The following is a 24,864-nucleotide window of genomic DNA, read 5'->3' as shown; positions in this document are numbered from 1 at the left end:
GGCGTTCATTCAGAAGAGTACTTACCGATACGTACGGTAACGCCGGTAGTGGCAGGAATGTGAACTGTTTCGAAACATGTACTGAGATGAGTTTTTTTCTTACTGTCGGGATATGGGGAGAGGGTTAAGACGATTACTTACGTATTTGTTGACATTAACTTCGACGGTCAACATTTGATTTGTATTGTGGAATGTTGCCGTACGCAAACGATGATAAGAAATACCCAGTGTACGACTTGCCCGCGCAAAACACAGTTCAAAAGAGGTTATGGTAGCACACAGACCGTACAGACCGCCATCTGTTGCTACGACGTTCAAGTTATACCGTACACGTTCTCAAATTCAGATTGAACGCCTTGATTAATAGGCAACTTCTCTGACACAAACGCTGAAACTCGCTTCAAATCGCTGACTCATCAACAGTGACGTCATGACACACTTTCAAATGAACAACCAGTACTGTTTACAGTGCCTGCCTCAAGCTGACTGTGTTGATGTCTGCTGCATTCCACAACTACGCAAATATGCATGGGCTCATTCAATTAGCTACCCTGCTCTCAGTTCACAATGTATTGAAACGAAACTATGTAAGCAAGTAGATTTTAAACATTCTCCCGAAAAAGGGCCCATAGACCCATGAACCCTTTTTTTCGGCCACCGCCTCAATTATCAGAGGCAATCCTGAGCCCCTTTCATTCAATACATAGTTGTGATTGTGGTGTTGGTGCTTTTAACACTGCATAATCATCAGCATCATCATTATGAGGAGTCGTGCTAAACATGTTGCTTTGCTAATTGTTCAGTATGCAGTGTTGTGTACTATACGGAACTCTTGCCTCTTAAGTACTGTATATAACTTTGCCAAAGCTCACATCGTGTCTCTCTCTGCTTTTATAGAGTGGCGAGTTAAAACTTTAGTTTATTTTCAAAGATATAAGTACTTTTATCCTGTAGGGATGTGGTGTGGGAATATATCGATGTTTCATTCTGTAATGGTCCATATTTGCAAAAGTTTAAAGTCCTCCCATAATACATTTTTCATACAAGTCATACCAGTACTGACTTTATAGTAGGTTTCTTTTCAGTTGTTTATTGTCTGTGTTATTCTCTATTAGTTCATAATCAGACACGTATTTCTGTCAAACTGAAACCTAGCTGAGTGACAGCTAGTCTGAACCCGCCTTTGTTACAGTTACAGGACAAAAAAATCAAACAGCTGACACAGGAACACGAGGAGGAGATAAAGTCGTGGCTACAGGAGGAAGAAGTAAGTGATGAGCTGTTACCAGGGTTACACTTATCAGAGATAATCCTGAGCGGCGATCATTCAATGCGTAGTTGTGCTGTGAGCACTGCATAATCATCAGCATCATCATTATGATAGTTGTCACTTCGCCTTCATGAAATCTTGTACTTATAAGCTTACTCAAACTATCACAACGCTGATCTTCCGCTGAAACAGTTTTTTTGTTACAGTTTAAACAAAGAAATCTGGAAAGGCTGGAATATGATTTGATAGAGTACGAGTATCGGCTGCAATGCAAAATAGTAAGTGATGAACTGTTGCCATGGTTACATTTACTAAAGTAATTCCTTGAGATCCAGTCAGTAATTAAGTTACATAATTAAGTACAATTTGTTTTACTGCATAGTGATGAGTGACAGAGGTGATCTTATTTGAAATATAGGCTACTATATCATCATTAATACCAAAATCACCATCATCATCTGTATCGTAGTCATCATTGTTTCCTGTTTCTTGTTACATCATTATACTTTTAGACAATGTAACTTAGCTTCCTCTGAATCAGTTCGTTTTGATTACAGTGTATAGAGGAAGATCTGTTAATTCTCAGAGATGAACTGGAAGGGAGGCGACTCCAGCAGGAAGCGGTAAGCGATAAGCTGTTACTATGGCTACAGTTAGGGGAGGGTTTCCGTTGATTGCGTTCAGTGACTGCACGCATAGTTTTGTGTGCTGAGTTGATGAACTCCAACTTCATTTGCTGCATTATTTTCATTATCGTTGTTATAGGTTTTTTTTTTCTGTATGAATCCCATGAACAATTGAGGAAGAAAAAGTGGGGGGGGGGGAGAAATCTAAAAGGAACAAGAGTGCTGGTCCTTGTTCATAGCAGTTGTAGCAGAATGTTTGGATATTTAATGAATTTCACCAGCAACGAAAGAACTGCAAACAACAAATCTCTGAAGAATGTTAGGTCGGCACAAATTTTGTTTTTCATTCGTGCGGCTTGGTTGAAATAGAAGGAGTGAAGTAAATTGATCCAAGCTATGACTTTCTACAACTCCTGCTACAGGCACTTTGAAACGCAGAGAGTGCAGATATTAAATTGCAGTGTGTTGAGTCTCCAGGAGAATTTAGAATTTTAGCGTCAAGCGAATAAATATTCTGCTACCCCATCGAAGAGCTTGGTTCACATTTTTTTAAGTTCATGTGGAATTTGTGACGAATAAAATTTAGAAATATAATTACAAAATATAGTCTGCTCGGTTCTTCCAAAATTAATAAGCAGCTTATCATGACTGAGAATTATTTATTTCCTGTGTACATAGAAAGCGAAGTGCAATTGCTGTATTTACTATGAACGCCGATTGCGCAGTTACTTGACAAAGAATCGGACAGTGTAAATTCGTCATTAATCCCACAGACTACTGAACATTTAGGACATGCTAAGGGTGAAGCTGTAATAATAATAATAATAATAATAATAATAATAATAATAATAATAATAATTAATTACTTGCTTACAAATGGCTTTTAAGGAACCCGGAGGTTCATTGCCGCCCTCTCATATGCCCGCCATTGGTTCCTATCCTGAGCAAGATTAATCCAGTCTCTATCATCTTATCCCACCTCCCTCAAATCCATTTTAATATTATCCTCCCATCTACGTCTCGGTCTCCCCTTAGGTATTTTTCCCTCCGGCCTCCCATGTAGCATTCTATATGCATTTCTGAATTCGCCCATACGTGCTACATGCCCTGACCATCTCAAAGGTCTGGATATAATGTTCCTAATTATGTCAGGGGTAGAATACAATGCGTGTAGTTCTGCGTTGTGTAACTTTCTCCATTCTCCTGTAACCTCATGCCAAATAGTTTCTTAAGGACCTTATTCTCAAACACCCTTAATCTCTGTTCCTCCCTCAAAGTGAGAGTTCAAAATTCACAACCATACAGAACAACCGGTAATATAACTGTTTTATAAATTCTTACTTTCATATTTTTAGCAGCATACTGGATGACAAAAGCTTGTCAACCGAATAATAACAGGACTTCCCATATTTATTCTGTGTTTAATTTCCTCCCGAGTGTCATTTATATTTGTTACTGTTGCTCCAAGATATTTGAACTTCTCCACCTCTTCGAAGGATAAATGTCTGATTATTATAGTTCCATTTCGTACAATATTCTGGTCGCGAGACATAATCATATACTTTGTCTTTTCGGGATTTACTTTCAAAATTATCGCTTCACTTGCTTCAAGTAAAATTTTCGTCTTTTCTCTAATATTGTTAGTGGATTTTCTCCTAACATATTCATGTCATCCGCATAGCTGATGGAACCCGTTCAATTCCAAACCCTGTTATCCTGAACTTTCCTAATTTGGAAATATAATTACAAAATATAGCCTACTCGTTTATTCCAACATTATTAAGCAGTTTATCATGACTGACAATTATTTATTTCCTGTATAAGTTACATAGAAAGCGAAGTACAACTACTTACTATGAACGCCGTTTGCGCAGTTACCTGACAAAGAATCGGACAGTGTAAATTCGTCATTAATCCCCACAGGCTACTGAACATTTAGGACATGCTAAAGGTGAAGCTGTAATAATAATAATAATAATAATAATAATAATAATAATAATAATAATAATACACTTATAATATAAAAAAACAATAATACTTTATTATTTTGTAGACTTAAGTCAGTAAAACATTCTCTTGAACTCTACCAAAGGAAGAAAAATCTCCAGTTAGCTGGAGGACATTAAGAAAAGTCTTTCGACGTGAGAAGCTACTTCGTGATGTTTTCAGTGTAAGTTGTATTGATGCAAATAAGCCCACCAATGTCATTTGTACTGCTAGTGTTATTACTACTGAATCAATCATTACTGCTACTGTCAATTGTACTGTTAATATTACTAGTACATTACTGCCACTGTTACTTGTAGTACTACTGTACTACTGTTACTACCTAGGAGTGTATTTAAACTCCAAACTTTCTTGGGGAGAGCATGTTGATAATGTTACGGGTAAAGTATGGAGGGCACTTCACTTTATTATGAGAATCTTGAGAAAGGCTAGCCCAAATCGAGGGAAATAGCATATCTAACGGTAGTGCGACGGAATACGGAACTACATGTTGGGATCCCTATAGAATATATCATATAAATTCCTTAGAAAGAATCCAGTATAGGGCAGCTAAATTTGTTAAAGGTAAAAGAGAAGATGGGAACGATACGATAAAAGAACTTAAATGGGAAACTTTGGAAAACAGACGTAGGAAAACTAGAATAACATCATTGTATAGAGCACATCTAGGTCAGAAAGCATGGGTAGACATAACGGCTCGGTTAGAAAAGCCAACGTCCTATGGTAGGAACGATCATGATTTTAAAATCAAATATAGGAAACAGAAAACGGATGTAGGTAAATTCTCATTTTTAAATAGAACTATAAATGATTGGAATGACCTACCTGCAGCGGTCTTTGAGGGCTGTCCTTCCTTAAGGAGTTTCAAGAATAATTTAAAAAGTTGTGTATCAAGTGCAAATTAAAATTAAGGTGACATTTAACATTTAATTTTTTAAGGTGACATGTATTTATTTAGCCTCACGAGTTACTTCTTTGGTTTGAATTGTAAATTATTTAAAAATAGCGTGTAAGAGGGCCTTAGACTAGAAATGTTCAGATTAAAATGTAGTTCTGTTTATAAGTCCAGTATGCATAAGGGTGTAATTATTTGACTTATTTGAACTGTTGTATCAGTGAAGCGAGGTGAGTCAGTGAAGTTATGGTTTTACAGTGCAGTGAATAGTTCCGATCATGATAATTTATAGCGTCAATGAAATGTATTCTATTTTTTTATTTTATTGGGTTATTTTACGACGCTTTATCAACATCTAGGTTATTTAGCGTCTGAATGAGATGAAGGTGATAATGCCGGTGAAATGAGTCCGGGGTCCAGCACCGAACGTTACCCAGCATTTGCTCGTATTGGGTTGAGGAAAAACCCCGAAAAAAACCTCAACCAGGTAACTTGCCCCGACCGGGATTCAAACCCGGGCCACCTGGTTTCGCAGCCAGACGCGGTGACCGTTACTCCACAGGTGTGGACAATGTATTCTACAGTGTCAGTGAAATGTGTCCTAAAGTGTCAGTGAAATGCGGCATAGTGCCACTACAGTGAGTGAGATGAGAATAAAGTGAAAGACTATTGAAATTTATGTAGGGCCTATACATAATTATGTAGGTTGTAATGTAAAATTAGGTATTTTATTTATGTTTTATTATTATTGTGTTAAATTATATTGTGTATTCTTATTGTAATGTGTATAAAATTGTATTGTGTATTGTAAATTTATTGTGTATTGCTTATCATTTTATTGTGTATACCACTGCCACCGGGTGCTTGCCCACTTGCAGTGTAAATAAATACATACATACTACCAATATTACTCCCATTGCTGATACTTCTAAGGCTCATTATTGAAATCCATGTCATCACGACAATGGCCTTAACACTGTAGGAAAGCGTGAAGAAAACCATAGCCAGGATGGTAGCCTCAATTTAGTCTCATTTACATTGACTTCTGGAAAAAATTGTGCCTTCGTTGGAGAAGTTCTTTGATGTTGATATGAGGATGGAGAACCACGCCTTGAGTCTAGTCCAGTGCCGGAATTCTACGTGATTAAAGGATAGGATCCTGCTAACAGAACGATAGTGTGCCTACTTGAAGTGCCAGGGTGGTCTGCTATACTGAACTGGGTCTTATGTGAAAACGTCTGTCTAAACATTAAACGTTGGTAGCTGTTGTCTGTATTCCGAATGATGTGCCATATCAGTGGCGATATTCCTAAAGCTTAACAACCAGTTCTCTCATGTGTACCTATGTTACATATATGCGGTATATGTCCATGGTAATTGCAAATATTACCAACAAATAATATAACAACCGGCTCAAACGAACCGGTGCGAACCGGCTGAATATCACCGCTGCATATACCGAGCAATCAATTTCTTTCCTTCGTGAAATTCGCTGTTTGAAGCCAACGTCACCTAACTGAGGTTTCTGTAACACAGAACTTTTTTTATTACAGGGATACGAGGAACAGTTGCAAATCCTCAGAAACGATTTTGAATCTGAGCGAGGGATGTGGCACCAGCTGCAAGAAGTAAGTGTGAGCTGTTACCATGGTTACAGATACGAGGGAGTTTATGAGCTTCATTCAGTTACAGCATAGGGTATTTCTGTGTTCAGCATAGCTGCATATCAAATAATAATAACATTAATAATAATAATAATAATAATACAATAATCAATAATATCATCATTATCATTATAATCAGCATGGCAATCATGTTTCTAGTCTAGTAACCACACATCCACCTGCGCTTCCTCTGAACCAGATTTGTTTTTAATTATAGAGTAAAGAGGAAGAACTTCGACTCCTGAGGACAGAACTGGAAGGAAAGGAGGAGGATTTGATGAACATGGCAGAGCGCCAGCTGGAAGCAATAAATGTGAGCTGTTACCATGGTTACAGTTACGAGGGAGTTTACGAACTCTATTCAGTTACTGCATAGGGTATTTCTGTGTTCAGCATAGCCCCATATGAAATAATAACAACGAATCATTATTATCATTATCATCATGGTATAATCATGTTTATAGTCAAGTTAAGGCTGGTTCACGATAAACCGGTAACGAGAACCAGAATGAAAACGAGAAGAAGAGGACATTAATATGAACATTTTTGATTCACAATAAACCGAGAATGTAGAGACTATGCATATCGATATGCATGTCATTAACGATATTTAAAGTCGATATTACGCATTCTGATGTTATTTGTGTATAATTTACCAATGGCGTTCTCTCATGAGTACAAAGCAGCCAACATAAACACAGATTAACCAACTTCGAAATTTCAACTGAAACATTTCATTAGGTACGGTACTATAAATATGCCCATGGATCTTTATTATCACAACCTATTTTAAGTCTAACATAACGTAAAATAATTAGAAAAGAAACATTTGTAATAGAACAAAAATGAACAGAACAGTACTTATTGAATTGTAGCCCGAATATGTAGTGTGTAATACAACCAATACAGTAATAAAATATGATTCACTTATGATCGATGTTCAAAGATGCAGCTATTGAAAGCCACGTATTCTCCTTATCGTAAACGTGAGGATTTTCCTCAATACTCAATATTAGAATCTCATCAAATAAAACTTGCTCCATGATGCACAGCACAGAACAAAATAATGCATAGGTTATGTCACGGTCTTCTTGCTACAAAATATACGACGACAAAATAGCTTTTAGATGGCAACAGAATGACTCTACAGGGCTGTGATCGGAAACGTGAATGCCAAAGTTGAAACTTGGCCAACACTCCGTTCCCGATCCCGGGCTCCGGCAAGCTTTTCGTTAATTGTGAATGATCACATTTAAAAGTACACATTTTAACAATTTTACATTTTCGTTTTCGTTCCGATTCTCGTTTCCGGTTTATTGTGAACCAGCCTTTACCACACAACCAAATGAGCTTCCTCTGAACCAGATTTGTTTTTAATTACAGAGTAAAGAGCAAGAACTTGAACTCCTGAGAGCAGAACTGGAAGAAAAGGAGGAGGAATTGAAGACAGCAGTAAGTGTGAGCTGTTGCCATGGTTACAGTTACTGAGCAATGATTGAACAAACTGTTACAACACAGATTGCGATCAGCTGCCGTTGGCGGGCAAACTTAATTTCAGTTTTTAGAATAGAACTGCTACCACTATAACTATCATTATTACTGTCACTGTTATTACCACTGTTACACGGTTGCACTTGACATTAATTATTATTTTGTTAATGCAAACTCAGAGTAAAAATTTCGACAATATTCGTCTCTGAGAAGCTGCATACTTCATACACGATAAAACCGTTAATTTATAACCTTAACTGCAAAGTAGACAACAGGTAGCATACCGCAAATCTTTGCACAAACACTTCAGAAAGAGATTCAGATGTGAGGACAATCACGTGATCTACTCCTATCGAATGGTGAAACAATGCGAAACCCTTAGTAAGTTTGTCAACTCGTCTTCCTAGCATATGAAATACATACTTTTCTGGGATTCGCCCGCCTCATCCCTTAGCCATGGCTACAATATGTGCATATGAGAGAGTAACTTTTCTTCTCTTTCTGAAATTGTGTAACCCGAATACAATAGCGGCCAGTCTGCAGTTCATTTGCAGTTTCTTTGCTGAGTTTCTAGATAAAACTTGTTTATTTAGTTTGTTAAAGAAAAAATCAGATTTCTGTGGCCTATAACAAAAAGTGAAAACTCCATTATGGCATAGGGCTATTAGAACTTGAGAAGTGAACTCGGTGAAACGTTTGAATTTAAATTGAACGATGGTGGAGAAGTATTTGACAGAAAAAAAATGTCGTGTTTAGTGATGCAGAAAACATTGTTACTCAACATAGAGCGGCACTTAATTCGGAGCATGTGAATGCACTCACATGCTTAAAATCGTGGATGAAGCAGTATTAACTAGGTTAGTCTTCATACTTTTTTATTTAGTTTATCTCAAAAATTCGCGGAGAAACTGACACAATAAATTACAAGCCTACATAATAAATATCTTAGTAAATAACTAAACTATTATTGTTTTGTAATACAACGATTCAGTATGTACATATATATGCGTACTACATTTTATACTTATGCTTATCATCAAACACAAATTAATTTAACAATAATTTTGTATTACAGTAGGCTATATTAAATTTTTATTTCAAATCGATCAAAACTCGATTAATCGATTAAATTCAAATCGTTAATCGATTAAGTACACATTTCAATCGACTGACAGCACTAATTAAAATTGTCTATGTTCTGTTATCTTCCTCTGCCCCAAATTTCTCTCCCGTTCATTTCTTCCAGTGCATCCTTCAGTAGGCAGTTTCTTCTCAGCCAGTGACCCAGCCAATTCCTTTTACTCTTCCTGATTAGTTTCAGCACCATTATTTCTTCACCCACTCTTTCCAACACAGCTTCGTTTCTTATTCTGTCTGTCCATTTCACACGCTCCATTCTTCTCCATATCCACATTTCAAATGCTTCCATTCGCTCCTCTTCAGTTCGTCGTAATGTCCATGTTTCAGCACAACAAAGTTTGAAACTCCACACAAAGCACTTCACTAGTGTCTTCCTTATTTCTTTTTCCAGAGTCCCGCAACTCATGTTACTGCTTATAGCACACCCCAAGTATTGAAGCTGTCCACTTGCTCTACCGTCTCAGTTCGTTTTCGCATGTAGGCAGGGCTGCATATTTCAATGGCTCTTTCTTTACTATCGTGTAAAATGTGAACCATTAGAACGCAACTGTGTCGAAGCAAATTCCATATCCATCTCTGACTGTGATAATTGTTTTGAAATTCTTCCTGAAAATACTCAATTAGCTGTTGTTTAAAATTGTGTAGGCCTAAACTCAACTGCATGTCCACAGACACAAACTCAGGACTTGTTATATCATGCGGTACGACGTTAAATTTTTCTTGAGTTCTTTCATGTTTTATCCTTCACGTTTCTTTTGTGATGTGATTTCGACTAGATATAAAGTTTGCTTGTATGTAAATGCGTCGATTTTATCTGTATGTTAACATCTTGGCCATGCAAACTAATAGCCTATTTAAAGTGTTCAATTGTCACCAGGGAAGGCCAATTTACGAAGCCAAAGACAGGGGCGGCCCGTCCTTATGTGCTACAGCACAATGATAATTTTGGCTCAAATAATGTATTTGCAATACCACCATAGTATTTGATCTGTCATTTGACAATTTCCCGTGGTTATGTTCATGACGCGTTATAGAGTGTTTACTCTTCCTGCCTTCTTTGGTGCCTCAAGGGGTTCGTTGTGCTACTCGAAGCTCCACATGAAAAATGTAGACAGTTATGCGCATGTGCGGAGCTGAAATCACTGCTCTGATTGGCTATTTTTACGCGGGAAAGTGCTGTAGTGAGCTTGAGCACAACACAGCTTGGAGATTGCAAAAGTAAAGCGTAACGAAAGAAAGCTTGTTTGTGGAAGAATTCGGAACTATGTACAATGTATTTGGTAATTCAAGTGTCCGACTGCTGCTGCCATCTACCAGTTAAAGTTGCTGTCAACAGCTATACTATACTGAACAAAAGAGTGTTCCAGATACAAGTTGGATTTCTATACGGAAGATCCGACTTCCGAAATATAGATGGCTGTTCAATTGTTACAAAACATAGTATCCAACAATTTACAGGATCCATTCTGTGAAGTACCGAAGTTGTTAAATATTTTGGTTACAACACCAATGACCACTGCTGAGCCAGAAATATGTTTTTCTTCCTTGAAGCGCATAAAAACGTTTTTAAGGAACACTATGTCCCAGGATCGTCTCACTGCTCTTGCAATACTGTCAATAAAAAAGTGTATGATGTCCAAGATGGAGGGGCTTAACACCAAATGACAAGTTCTGCAGTACGAAAGAACGTCGTATGGGCTTCATATTTCATCACTAGACGAGACTCCAAATTAAGATAAATACATAGTGTATGCCTCTACAGTAGGCCGATATAGAGATTGTAGCATACTCATTATTTTGACCACCAGCCGCTACTGGCCAAAGATAATAATTGGATTATAGATTGCCATATTCCGATTTCTTGTCTTTCAAGTAGGCCCTATAGGTAGGCTACAGTAGAAGTTTAAGTTTATTGTAGGCTATTCACAGGTTTTGAGTAACATTATAATTTTTTCGGTGTTGCAGGAGTTTGTATTGCATTGTCACCTCTACTTTTTAACTTCGCTCAAGAATATGCCATTAGGAAAGTTCAGGATAACAGAGAGGGTTTGGAATTGATTGGGTTACATCAGCTTCTTGTCTATGCGGATGACGTGAATATGTTAGGAGAAAATCCACAAACCATTAGGGAAAACACGGGATTTTTACTGGAAGCAAGTAAACCGATAGGGTTGGAAGTAAATCCCGAAAAGACTAAGTATATGATTATGTCTCGTGACCAGAATATTGTACGAAATGAAACTATAAAAATTGGAGATTTATCCTTCGAAGAGGTGTAAAAATTCAAATATCTTGGAGCAACAGTAACAAATAGCCTAGAAATGACACTGGGGAGGAAATTAAATGCAGAATAAATATGGGAAATGCCTGTTATTATTCGGTTGAGAGTTTTTGTCATCTAGTCTGCTGTCAAAAATTCTGAAAGTTAGAATTTATAAAACAGTTATATTACCGGTTGTTCTGTATCGTTGTGAAACTTGAACTCTCACTTTGAGAGAGGAACAGAGATTAAGGGTGTTCGAGAATAAAGTGCTTAGGAAAATATTTGGGACTAAGAGGGATGAAGTTACAGGAGAATGGAGAAAGTTACACTTCGCAGAGCTGCACGCATTGTATTCTTCACCTGATATAATTAGGAACATTAAATCCAGACGTTTGAGATGGGCAGGGCATGTGGCACGTATGGGCGAATCCAGAAATGCATATAGAGTGTTAGTTGGGAGGCCGGCAGGAAAAAGACCTTTAGTGAGGCCGAGATGTAGATGGGAAGATAATATTAAGATGAATTTGAGGGAGGTGGGATATGATGATAGAGACTGGCAGGGGCGGCTTTAGAGGTAGTGCCGTTGTGCCATGGCACTACCAGAATACAGAAGGGAAAGGAGAATTCATATTTTCCGCTCAAAACCTGAGAGAAACAAGTTACGCTTACACAAACTCTACCGTCAGTATGATCTTTGCAGCGAAACACGTTGAAACCAGTGTTTGGAGGATGGATCTGTGCCAGGGACTTCATCCCATAAGAAATATAATGGGATGCGCGCGCAGTCTTCATGTTCGCTCGTCCTTTTCAGCATCTAAAGCATGATCTGAAATGTGCCAGGCACAAATTGCTGCTGGCTTTTGCAATGCTTGTAAAACTGTATACATCGCCATTTACTACGCCGATCCCTTACTACCTGGCGCTCTGTCTATCCTTCCGCTTTGTCGGAACAAGTTTCTTAGAGCGAAGACTGCAACAATAACATAATAAAATCTCTCCCGGTTTCTTGAAAACTTAGCTTGAGAAAGTTTTCACTTTATTATTTCTACCAACAGTACCAAGTGTAGTGTGAACGTGTTAAGTCGTGAGGTTGTCATCGTAATAGTGATCGTGTTATCGTGTTGTGTACTGTTAAAAAATGAATTCGGTTGGCGCTTTATTGAAATCTCAGTTTTCAACATTAACATATGAAAACAAACTTCGTGTTAAAGAATCAGGCAGACCAACACCGCACTTAAATATTCATCGAAAGCAGCAAAGTGCTAGAGTTAACACATCTCGCAAATTCAACCCAGATATTTATTTAAAAAACAACTGGTTGTGTGGATGTGATGTGAAAAATGCGTTCTTCTTTTTCCCGTGTGTTCTGTTCGGAGGTGAACTTAGCTGGTCAAAAGTGGGTGTGACAGATTTAGTACACTTATGGGGTAAAATCTGTCCTTATACTGTTTGTTTGAGGCTTGAAAGTAAGAGGATATTTTACAAAGAGGATTGTGTACATTAAATAAAATATTAAAAGATTTTGGGATGGAAATTTCAGCACAAAAATCAAAAGTAATGACATTTTTAGGACAAGACCCAGTCAGAAGTAAGATAATACACAATAACCAATGCCTCGAACAAGTGCAAAATTTCAATTATCTGGGTTGTGAAATATCTTATCAAAATGAAAAAGATGTGAACAAGAAAATTACCAAATTTACACAAATTCTAGGAATAATAAACAATGCATTAAAAGCTAAATTAGTACAAAAATCTACAAGAATAAAAATATATAATACACTAGCATTACCCTCCCTTTTATACGAAAGCGAGATTTGGTCATTAAAGAAAAAAGACATGAACAGAATCAAAGCAACGGAAATGAAATTTTTGAGGAGGACAGCAGGATATATTCTTTTAGACCGAAAAAGGAATGAAGAAATTTTAGAACAATTAGAAGTAGAGTCAGTAGAAGAAAAAATCAGCAGATACAAATTCAATTGGCTAGATCATGTAAGAAGAATGGAAAATTCAAGAATCCCAAAAATTTGATGCAGTATAAACCTAGAGGACATCGTCGACCAGGAAGACCTTTAAGAAGATTGCTAGATGGGGCCGAAACAGATCTACAGAGGCCTAATTCGTGAAGGATGATGATGGTGATGATGATGATGGGGTGAAATAAAAACACATCATAAGTCAAAGGTTAATATGAATAGCGTCTTCAGTTTGTCTATGCTGGGTAAAGCGAACACTGAAAATCAGTTAAATTCGCGATTGCAAAACACAATGAGCAAGTTGATAAAAACAGATATGTGTTAAATTTAATAATAAATTGTATACGATTTTGTGGGGCACTAGATTTAGCACTAAGAAGGCACGATGAATCTGAGGAGTTTTGTTTGCAAAATAGACAACTTCAACAAAAAAATGATGGATTTATTTTCAAGTCAGAAGAATAGGCGAATGGGTTTTATCTATCGCGCATATTAACCTGGTAAACAAAAGTGCTCAAGTGCTCCAGATGTATAAATTTGGTGAGTGATTATTATTATTATTATTATTATTATTATTATTATTATTATTATTATTATTAGAGACGACAATTTTATGCACTATAAAATCCCAAAATATGCATGCATTCATGTACTATCAAACTATGAAATATGCATGATCAAGCGAAAAATACATTAAAATATGCACTTTTATTTTTGTTTCAAAATGTCTTATTTCACTTCACTTTTTTTGCACAGTTAAAAACCTAATAACATTTTTAAATTGGTTTCTGTGAGGTTCCTGCATTTGTCTCTATATTGCAAGAAGTTACGGGTTTAAACTTGAATGAACATATTTGTGACAGTGTCAGGTCAAATTCTTCATTCAAGTTTTCGCCACAAATAACCTTCTTCATTGAACAAAAGAATCCGCAGTCCGGGTTAGCATTTAGGACCCTGTCCAATTTGTTTTTCGCCGCTACATTCACTTTCCCACGGGCATAACTGAGGGATCTATGAAATTCTTTGAAGATTATTTGTTTTGTTGCATTCTTGCAATATGTGAAAGAGATGCGACATGCTGGTCGACTTGAAATTTTTTAGTACATTTCGTCTGAAATTATAATAGAACTTACGGTTACCTAGATACGATTTAAAAACGGACATCGTAATTTAATAATTATTTTGAACAAGTTTTGTAATTTTTTACAAAGAACAATTGTCATATAAAATGTTCGGAAACAGAACAGCATTGCTTTACTCTTTACTCCAACAGTCGCAAAATACGACATCCTCATCTGACCTAACAAAATCTTTTCCTTTACAGTAATCCACTGTGCAAAGAGTACACTTTTGGAATCTTTAAATTGGAAACATATTAGAACCACATTAACCCGCGCAAACAGAATAAACAAGCACATTAACAACTTACGACATTCACACACTGCAAACACAGTTTAACGGTGATTCCAATTTTATAAGAATCTAAATTGCTACTAGTTATACTAGAAAAGGAAGAGAATTTACAACCTCCCTGAAAGAGGGTGCTTTTGACCTAAATTATTTGTCGGCAATTTCCTTCAATCCTCTATGTTTCCTCTCTACTTAGCAGTGGCGTAGCGTCAATGTAAGCTAAAAAGCTTAGCTTCCCCAGTTAATAATAATTTCATAATAAACCTGCAGTTTATGGAGAAAATTATTTATTAATTTTAATAGAATTTATATTTACGCGTTAAATATTGTGATGCGGCAGCGCAGGATTATTTGTGATGCAGCAGCAAACAAGAAGCCTGCACACACCAGCTTCCAAGCAGACCGGTTTCTTCTGTGTAATCCACCCCGCATATTTTCCATCCCTTTCTAGTCGCAAGGCTCGCAAGAAGCTAGCTTTAACATTTAAAATAAGTAGTTTCCGAGTTATCCCTATTCGTCAGTTGTGTTCAGTTGAAGTGTTAGTGTGCATTGTGGCTGATATAATAAATAATGAGCGAAATAACAGTTCCTGACACTAATTTACTTGAATTTTTTAGGACAATTGTATTATCAAGACTGACTTACGAACAAAAGTGTGATTTAAAAAACAAATGACCGACTCCCTTGCTGTGAATGAAGGACACAACCAAAAGACAGACGCATACTTACGTAATGATACTAATATTGTGATTTCTCTAACTATGACAGGGAGTGAGCTAATGTTATACGTATATGTGTCTATTTGTTAAGAGATATGTGTAAACCGTGAAATCATATTTTATTACGTCTCATGTGAGGTCATGCCTTATTGGTGTTACTTACGATGTTCCAACCAATCTTCGACTGCTGACTTGAAATTGACTACTATTTATTTTAAGACTGTATTTTTGTAATACATTTTCTCATATTGCATGAAAGACAACTTGAGTTAGCTTCGCCTGCTCAAAATTTCATGCTACGCCACTGCTACTTACTATTCTCAAAATATCCAACGTAATAAATTTATGACTCGCAGTGTATAGAGGGTCGTCGGTATAGTGTTGTAAAAGTGGACTTCCGTCCAGGGAAAGGTCCTCTAACACCTTATTGAGAAAATCTTAACATTTTATTTAATTTTTCTGTTGGGGTAGTTTTTTTTTTTTTTTCAATCCTGATTTCTGAAGCTAAAATATGGGACATAAAATCGAGAAACTAAGGTGTCCACACAAAAACATTAAAACATGCATTTAAACTGAATTTAATGTATATTATATGCATTAATAAGCTAAAAATTACCTAAATATGCATTATGCATGTTTTTATCCCTAAAAAGTCGAAAACATGCAAATATGCACGGGAAAAGTACACATATTTGCAACCGGCAAGTAATGAAATGGATAAGTACTAAGTATGAGCTACGTATGCCCTATGTTCCTATAAAACATGCATTTGCATGGAATTCTCGTCTCTAATAATAATAATAATAATAATAATAATAATAATAATAATAATAATAATAATAATAATAATAATAATAATTATTATTATTATTATTATTATTATTATTATTATTATTGCTTATAGTAGGAAAAAGAGTTACCCTCCCCCTTAGGGTATCCTGGATATACCACTGATTTTGGCACTATGCATTAAATATGTATGTATTATCATATGTATGAGCCGCCAGTAAGTAAGTAAGGAGTTTGTATTTTCGAGTAAGATAAAGTACCCTATCGCTATGGTAGTTTGGTGTCGCAAACAAATTCTTGCCCAAAAGTTGGTCTCTCCTTAAGAAGTTCTGTTCTCATTGGTCTAGATTGGGCCATTTATTTTCGGGCTTTTCATGGGAATCTGAATTACATATCTGTTGGATAGATGATCCGCGGTCTATTTCTTTAGGGCTTATAATCAAAATTCAGATCATGTTTGGGAACGGTAATGGATCTGTGACGCATTTCTGAACAACTCATACGAAAATGCAGATTATGTTGTGGCAATTTCTCTCAGACGTCATCATAACATTTGTTTAAAAACTTTACGAAAAGCATTACTTAGAATGAGGGTTTACATGACGTAAAACTTCCACCTGAGCATTATTCGTAGACACTGGCAGCTGTTGTCTGTATTCCCGACGCTGTACATTGGGCCATCAGCTTCATTCATTTGTGAAAGCTGTTGCTTCAAGTCAGATTGTCACCTAACCAGCTGAGCTTGATCTGATTCAGAATTGTTATTATTACAGACAAGGAAGAAACCGACGACAAAGCTCAAACAATATCTACTGTCCAAAATAATGAAGAGGCGCCAGAAGGAAGCAGTAAGTACGACCTGTTGCTATGGTTACAATTAAACAGCAATGACGGACACTAACTGTCACCACTACCACTAATACAGTAGAACCCCGATTATTCTCCTGCTCGGATAACTGAAAACTAGGCTAACACGGACATAAAAATGTTGTTGACAAATGTTGTAGCAGTATCATTAAACATCTTACAGAGGAAAACACTTTTACACTTATTTTTGCAGTAAATAATTTACAGTATAGTACTGTACATTATTTCTGTAGTCTACCTGGCTATATTGCAATTACAATAAAAGTAAATTAAAATTGAACAAGGTACTGCACTGTAACAAAAACTGGGTCACTTGACCTAACCAATTCCTTCTTCCCTTCCTGATCAGATTCAACATCTACTGTCACTATTACTGACATTACTATGTCTAGTATCACAATTACTGACACTACTGTAGTTGTGTTCTGCCAGTTATTGATATTACTGTAGTTATGTCTACTGTCAGCACTACCGACTTTATTGTAGTTATGGCTACTGCCACTACTACTGACATTGTGCTTATGCATACTGACTTTACTACCGGCATTAATGTAGTTATGGCTACTGTCACTACTACTGACATTACTGTAGTGATGACTACTGCCAGTACTATTGGCATTACTGTAGTTGTGGATACTGTCACTACGGCTGACATTACTGTAGTTATGGCTACTGTCACACTACTGACATTACTGAATTTATGGCTACTGTCATTACTACTGACATTAGTGTAATTATGGCTACTGTCACTACTATTGACATTACTGTAGTTATTACTACTTTCACTACTGCTGACATTACTGTAGTTATGACTGCTGTCAGTACTTCTGCCATTACTATAGTTATGGCTACTGTCACTACTACTGACATTATTGTAGTTATGGCTACTGTCACTACTACTGACATTACTGTAGTTATTGCTACTTTCACTACTGCTGACATTACTGTAGTTATGACTGCTGTCAGTACTTCTGCCATTACTATAGTTATGGCTACTGTCACTACTACTGACATTATTGTAGTTATGGCTACTGTCACTACTACTGACATTACTGTAGTTATTGCTACTGTCCTACTAGTGACATTACTGTAGTTATGGCTATTGTACTACTAGCATCAGCTTCATTCAGCCTAGTGAACTGTCACCTAGCTGACTGAGCTTCCTCTGACCAGATTGTTTTGTCTGCTGCAGAAGCACAGAGCTGCGGCTGAGTTCGGGCCCGACTGGGACAGCCAAGGCAGGACTGAGCTACACCGGGCAGCGAAGCGGGGGGACACACACAGGGTGCAGCTGCTCCTGTATGCAGGCAGCCAGGTGAACGCCGTGGATCATGCTGGCTGCACGCCCTTGTGGCTGGCTGCAGATGAAGGTCACCAGGATGCGTGCAGGGCGCTGCTGGCTGCCGGGGCGTTGCCGGATGTGAAGTCTCGACCATGTGGCTGGACTGCTCTGCATCAGGCTGCACTCAGTGGGCATCATGCAGTGTGTGAGCTGCTGCTGGCAGCTGGGGCGCGGCCCAACGAGCCTGATGATGAAGACGGGTGTACTGCTCTGCACTGGGCAGCAGGGTGTGGCCACGCCCCAGTGGTGCAGCTGCTGTTGGAGTATGGCGCTCAGCGGGGGGCGAGGGATAAGAGGGGACGGACGGCCCTGGACCTGGCGCGGAAGTACGAGTGCACAGAAGTTGATGCCATGCTGCTGGGCTGAGCAGGCGCAGTGCTGCCAACACGACAGCAGTACCATTATAATATGTGTTGTGTTGGTCGTTACACTAGTGTTGTGTGGCTTTGTTGCTGTTGTCTGGTCTACTTTTCCTGTGAATAATAACCGCCACTGACGCTCTGTCATTGTTATCGTTTGTGGTTATTACTATTATCATTATTATTATTATTATTATTACTATTATTAACTCCATATGTAGATGAAATTATTGGGGACCATCAGTGTGGGTTTAGGCGTAATAGATCGACTATTGATCAGATTTTTTGTATTCGACAGATAATGGAGAAAAAATGGGAGTATAAGGGTACAGTGCATCAGTTATTCATAGATTTCAAAAAAGCGTATGACTCGGTTAAGAGAGAAGTTTTATATAATACTCTTATTGAATTTGGTATTCCCAAGAAACTAGTTCGATTAATTAAAATGTGTCTCAGTGAAACTTACAGCAGAGTCCGTATAGGTCAGTTTCTATCTGATGCTTTTCCAATTCACTGCGGGTTAAAGCAGGGAGTGCACTATCACCTTTACTTTTTAACTTTGCTCTAGAATATGCCATTAGGAAAGTTCAGGATAACAGGCAGGGTTTGGAATTGAACGGGTTACATCAGCTTCTTGTCTATGCGGATGACGTGAATATGTTAGCAGAAAATCCACAAACGATTAGGGAAAACACGGGAATTCTACTTGAAGCAAGTAAAGCGATAGGGTTGGAAGTAAATCCCGAAAAGACTAAGTATATGATTATGTCTCGTGACCAGAATATTGTACGAAATGGAACTATAAAAATTGGAGATTTATCCTTCGAAGAGGTAGAAAAATTAAAATACCTTGGAGCAACAGTAACAAATCTAAATGGCACTCGGGAGGAAATTAAACGCAGAATAAATATGGGAAATGCCTGTTATTATTCGGTTGAGAAGCTTTTGTCATCTAGTCTTCTGTCAAAAAGTCTGAAAGTTATAATTTATAAAACAGTTATATTACCGGTTGTTCTGTATGGTTGTGAAACTTGGACTCTCACTTTGAGAGAGGAACAGAGATTAAGAGTGCTTGAGAATAAGGTTCTTAGGAAAATATTTGGAGTTAAGAGGGATGAACTTACAGGAGAATGGAGAAAGTTACACAACGCAGAGGTGCACGCATTGTATACTTCACCTGACATAATTAGGAACATAAAATCCAGACGTTTGAGATGGGCAGGACATGTAGGACGTATGGGCGAATCCAGAAATGCATATAGAGTGTTAGTTGGGAGGCCGGAGGGATAAAGACCTTTGGGGAGGCCGAGAAGTAGGTGGGAAGATAATATTAAAATGGATTTGAGGGAGGTGGGATATGATGGTAGAGACTGGATTAATCTTGCTCAGGATAGGGACCAATGGCGGGCTTATGTGAGGGCGGCAATGAACCTACGGGTTCCTTAAAAGCCAGTAAGTAAGTATTATTATTATTATTATAACTACTATTAGGCCTATTATGATTATTATTATTAGGCTATTATTATTATTATTATTATTATTATTATTATTATTATTATTATTATTATTATTATTATTATTATTATTATCTATCATTGTTCAAACTACTATACACAATATTAAAAAAATATATAGAAAAATGGTTTATATTGGTGTCTCTGTCCGTGTAAACATGTAGGATTATTGTTGTTGTATGATTGTGATACGTCACTGATCCTTCAGCATCTCATCTGGACTATTTCAAGCACAGTAAATATGTCGCCTCGTCCTGTCTGTTGACTTCATACGCCACTGACTGCCACTAGTGTTCCTGCTACTCACATGCACGTCAATACTACGACAACTTTTATGCTGATATTTATTCACAATATCTATCTGAAGAGAAGCATTTGTTGGCATCACTGTTCCTGCACGTAGTCAACGTTCAGGCCTACAAAATATTCTACGCCACTGATAACTTGAAAAACTCGAACAGGATTTACAGTCATGTGCTTTGTGACCGCCATATTGTAAAAGAGGAAAGCGCGAAGTTAATCAGAATTTATATCTCACGACAGGCTATGAGAAGGAGAAAACTTGTCTACTAACATAGCCCCATGTAAATAGGCGTGGGCCTACCCTGTACAGCCTTGCCTGCGGAATAAGATATTTACAATTACAATACAGACATTTTTCGCCGTTCACTAATTCTTCATAATAAACGTCATGCATAATTGAGCCTGAATTATTCTTTCCATTCACCTCTAGTGCTGACGTCAGTATGTGGTAGGCTACTGATTTGTGTAACTTTCTCCACTCTTCTGTAACTTCATCCCACTTAGCCCCAAATATTTTCATAAACACTTTATTCTCGAACATTCTTAACCTCTGTTCCTCTCTCAAAATAAAAGTCCAAGTTTCAAAACCGTACAGAACAACCGATAGGCCTAATAGGCTAGTCTATAGAGGTTATCCAATACATTAATTATTTTATCGCAAATGAATCATACATCTGTTACTATTGCACTCAATTTCCTATTATTTATTGATATGCATCACCAGGCTAAACGCCATGTCCCTCTATTTCTGTAATGTATGTTGATATTGAATACAGAGTCTACAAAACGTAGAAAATGCGTGTACATAATGAAAGGAGAACTTAACCTCAGCGAATCTGAAGATGCTAGAAGCTGTGAAAGCGTCATACCTAAAAAGAGCTCTTCAAGTGTCAAGAACAACGCAAACGAGGCTGGTATACCTATTAATGGACACGGATTTCTTCGTAAGAGAGCTGATGACGAGCAACGGCCTTCAACCTACACCAGCATATGAGGCCCACGTTAGGGACAGAGAAGAAAAAGCAGCAGACGTGGACCAGGAATTCCTTCAGACGCCAGCCATGAACACGGAAGAATGGAAGAAGCCTAACTTCAAGCTACGTCACGTCTTCACGAGGACAGCGGCCCACGGGTTCCACCATAGGATCTGTGCCAAACGAGGATACCACTCGGCCTCGGAGCAGTGCATCTGCACCCTCTGTGGGCACAGCTGCAGTCAGTACCATATACTCACCTGCCAAGCAAGGACTGAGACACTAACGTTCTGCGCAAAAGAAGACAACTTTTGACTAAAATGTAACAATGTACACATTGTGTTTAATAAATCTTATTATTATAATGAAAGGAGAAACTGTTTAATTGATTCAGAAAAATAAAATGAATCAATATTTATAGATAACCAAAATTTTGTGTCAATAAAAGCAGTGACAATTTGGATGTAAACATTTACTAAACCCTGCTACTGAAAAGTTATGAAGTCACTTGACGTATTGACGCATAACACGGTCCACATTATTTTGGACTGTTATTTGTTATGATGTTCTCGTGTGATTCTCTAAAGCCGCTTGTCAAAAGGGGAAAGCCAGCCTGTATGTAGTTCTCCCGCACAACAGGTATGGTGAAGAAGTTGCGTAATAAACACGGCGATATTGAAGTAGAGTAAGTTAGCGATTGAGAGAGTCTGATAATGTGACGATATTTGCCGGCTGTTTTCTCCGTGAATACAGCCCTTAGCTGGCATGGTTCGTGTGTACGTCTGGAATTCTTTATCTGGCATTAGTTAAGCAGGATTTTATAATTATAGAATTCAATCAACCTCTTATCTAAGAGCCAATTGACTAGACTAGGCATGTCAGAAATCAGACACTGAAAGTGCAGTATATGTGCGCGGAACTCCGGTCTGTGCAGATTACGTCATTCACGTGTTGCTCTTACCAGTTCTTAGCGGGAGGGATGTACAAGAATCTATTCTGCGCTTCTAGTGTTCAATTAAATTGACATTTGGACATTATAAACATACTTAGCAGAAGGAAAAAACACAATTATAGTCAGTGTCTATATTTGACAATAATTGTAACACAAGACACAATAGACTTACTCAGTTACAATTCACAAAGCAGTCGTTTGTAAAGAATCATTTATTTAGGCCTACATGATTTGTATACAGTATTTGAAGAAAATATAAATATTGTAGTAATTTAAAAACAACAAAAAACGAACACAGTATTTCATTTATCGTAGTAGGTACTGATTATTTCAAAGTAATACTCTTTCATTGTTCCTCAAGCATTATTGGGACCATTGGTGCACAAATGCTAAGAAAGAAAATATTTTACTCCCAATTACATGCAACAGGACATTGTGAGGCTTTTACACTGGAATCATTTCCTTGCTGTATATTAATTTAAATTCACATTATTATTAATAAATTGGATAAATTAAGCTTGAATTAAAATTTATATATAGTTTATTTGGAAAACGTTGAGAGCAAGTATTAGCAAGTTGGGAGCGTTACTGAATTGAGTTAAAAGAGTACTTCACAAGATGTGAAGCGAGGACATTTTCTTTATGTCAGGTTTAAAGATTTATTAACGTAAGTATATTAAGATAATATAGTAACATGAGATGGAAAATTTGCCATTATGTATTATTTTTCCAGAAAAATTTTCCGCCTTACAAATAGTTGCTTTCTTCCTTCCTTTACAACCTCAAGACCCTCACATGTATTCCTCACTCAATATTCTCATCACTTATCAGCTTATCAAATAAAAGTTGTAAGTCGTCTAACCATTGATGGCTGTGTTAGTACAGACTCCAAAACAACATCATTGTCATGTTTGTTTTTCCGTGAGAGTAGGCCTTCGAATTAAGAAGTAAGAGCTGGCGAAATCATATTTCGAGAACTTTACTAATCTGATTTAAATTCTCACATCACTATTAGGTCCACATGATATGATGAAAGCTTTTCATTTTAAAATAATTACTGTTGGCTGAGGAAAACATCATAACAGTTACGTTATATGATTCGTGATTTCTCTTCCTCGTTATATCTGTGGACTCCTCACTTTATTTTCCATAACCCATTCACAATCACAGCTCAATGAGCACCCGTACTGATCTGTGTTACTGAAACCAAAGCTGATCTGCTACTGCAGGTAATGTACAGCCCTGTCGCGTTCCCCTCCAAGTCGATTCACTCCCTCCAGGTAGGGCAGCCGTGGCGAAAAGGCCATGGTGCGCCGAGCCACTGTGTAAGCTGCAACGTGCATAGCACCTATGGAGGGAGGCGGACAACCGAAGGGGAAGTTAATGTTTAGGACGTGTAACGAAGAAAGAAATGAACAAGAAAACATGGGACACATTATCACAACCTAAAATTAACTGTCTTCAGAATGTCTCTGCGACAAAGTTTCAAAATCAGGAATTATGTCACTTACTGCCAATCGTAGTTGATCACGAAGGTATTTGTCTGTCAGTCGTGATCTAAATTTGATTTTTGCTATTTTCATTGTTGGAAATAATTTTTCACAAACGTAAGTTACAGCGAACATGGCTTCAACAGAGCAAGCGAAAGAACGTAGCTTCAAATATTTATTTTTTTTCCAAAGATTTGAAGAGTTCAATATCTGTCAAGTCCTTACATCTAGCTTTCATTTAACGTCACATTGTAAATCTGTGAGTTTAAATTGAAAATCTAACCGCATTATTCGTACATCTGCTGTAAAGGAATCGACGTACAGAGATAATAATAATAATAATAATAATAATAATAATAATAATAATAATAATAATAATAATAATAATAATAATAACAACACTTAACCTTTTAATGTTTCATCAGTAACATGTAGTAACTTATAATGCCGTTTTATGTTATACAACCGTTTTCCTAGTAATATTTGTGAACAAATCATACATTTAATATTTTCATCATATTGTAAGCAAAAGAATGCATCCTCCCATCCTACTTGAAACTTCCTTTTTTTATAGAGGTACATGGTTTCGAGAGAGATATTGCGACGATACGCCACTCGTAGGTCCGAGACAAATACAAATAGAACGGAGTTTGACTCCAGTGAGTGAGAGGGTGGGGGTTGTAGGTAGGAAGCGAGAGAAAAGCACTGCGAGCCACAATGTGCTCGTGAGTCGCATTTTCGCCGCGGCTGATGTAGAGGAATAGGAACTGCACATTGCACAGAGACCAGTGAACAATGTGCAGGGTTTTG

At 37.4% G+C, this 24,864-nt stretch overlaps 1 protein-coding gene across 5 annotated transcripts in view; it reads left to right on the top strand.

Moving 5' to 3' along the window:
• Window positions 1-24,232, top strand: part of LOC138712308 (meiosis-specific nuclear structural protein 1-like) — a 138,292-nt gene extending 114,060 nt beyond the window's left edge. For 2 of the 5 annotated variants that reach the window (XM_069843958.1, XM_069843949.1), the window contains exons 15-22: window positions 1,193-1,267; window positions 1,477-1,548; window positions 1,828-1,893; window positions 6,352-6,426; window positions 6,680-6,775; window positions 7,846-7,914; window positions 17,027-17,101; window positions 18,313-24,231. In XM_069843958.1, the coding sequence (XP_069700059.1) occupies window positions 1,193-1,267; window positions 1,477-1,548; window positions 1,828-1,893; window positions 6,352-6,426; window positions 6,680-6,775; window positions 7,846-7,914; window positions 17,027-17,101; window positions 18,313-18,828 (1,044 nt within the window). In that variant the 3' untranslated portion in view covers window positions 18,829-24,231. Of the gene's footprint in view, window positions 1-1,192; window positions 1,268-1,476; window positions 1,549-1,827; window positions 1,894-6,351; window positions 6,427-6,679; window positions 6,776-7,845; window positions 7,915-17,026; window positions 17,102-18,312 lie in introns of all 5 variants that reach the window. The other 3 variants (XM_069843968.1, XM_069843941.1, XM_069843976.1) reach the window with 3 other exon arrangements.
• The last annotated feature ends 632 nt before the right edge of the window (window positions 24,233-24,864 follow it).

Source organism: Periplaneta americana, chromosome 2 (genome assembly GCF_040183065.1).
Source record: "Periplaneta americana isolate PAMFEO1 chromosome 2, P.americana_PAMFEO1_priV1, whole genome shotgun sequence".
NCBI lineage: Eukaryota > Metazoa > Arthropoda > Insecta > Blattodea > Blattidae > Periplaneta > Periplaneta americana.
Note: the sequence above shows the minus strand (reverse complement) of the source record. Positions and strands in the feature narration are given on the sequence as shown.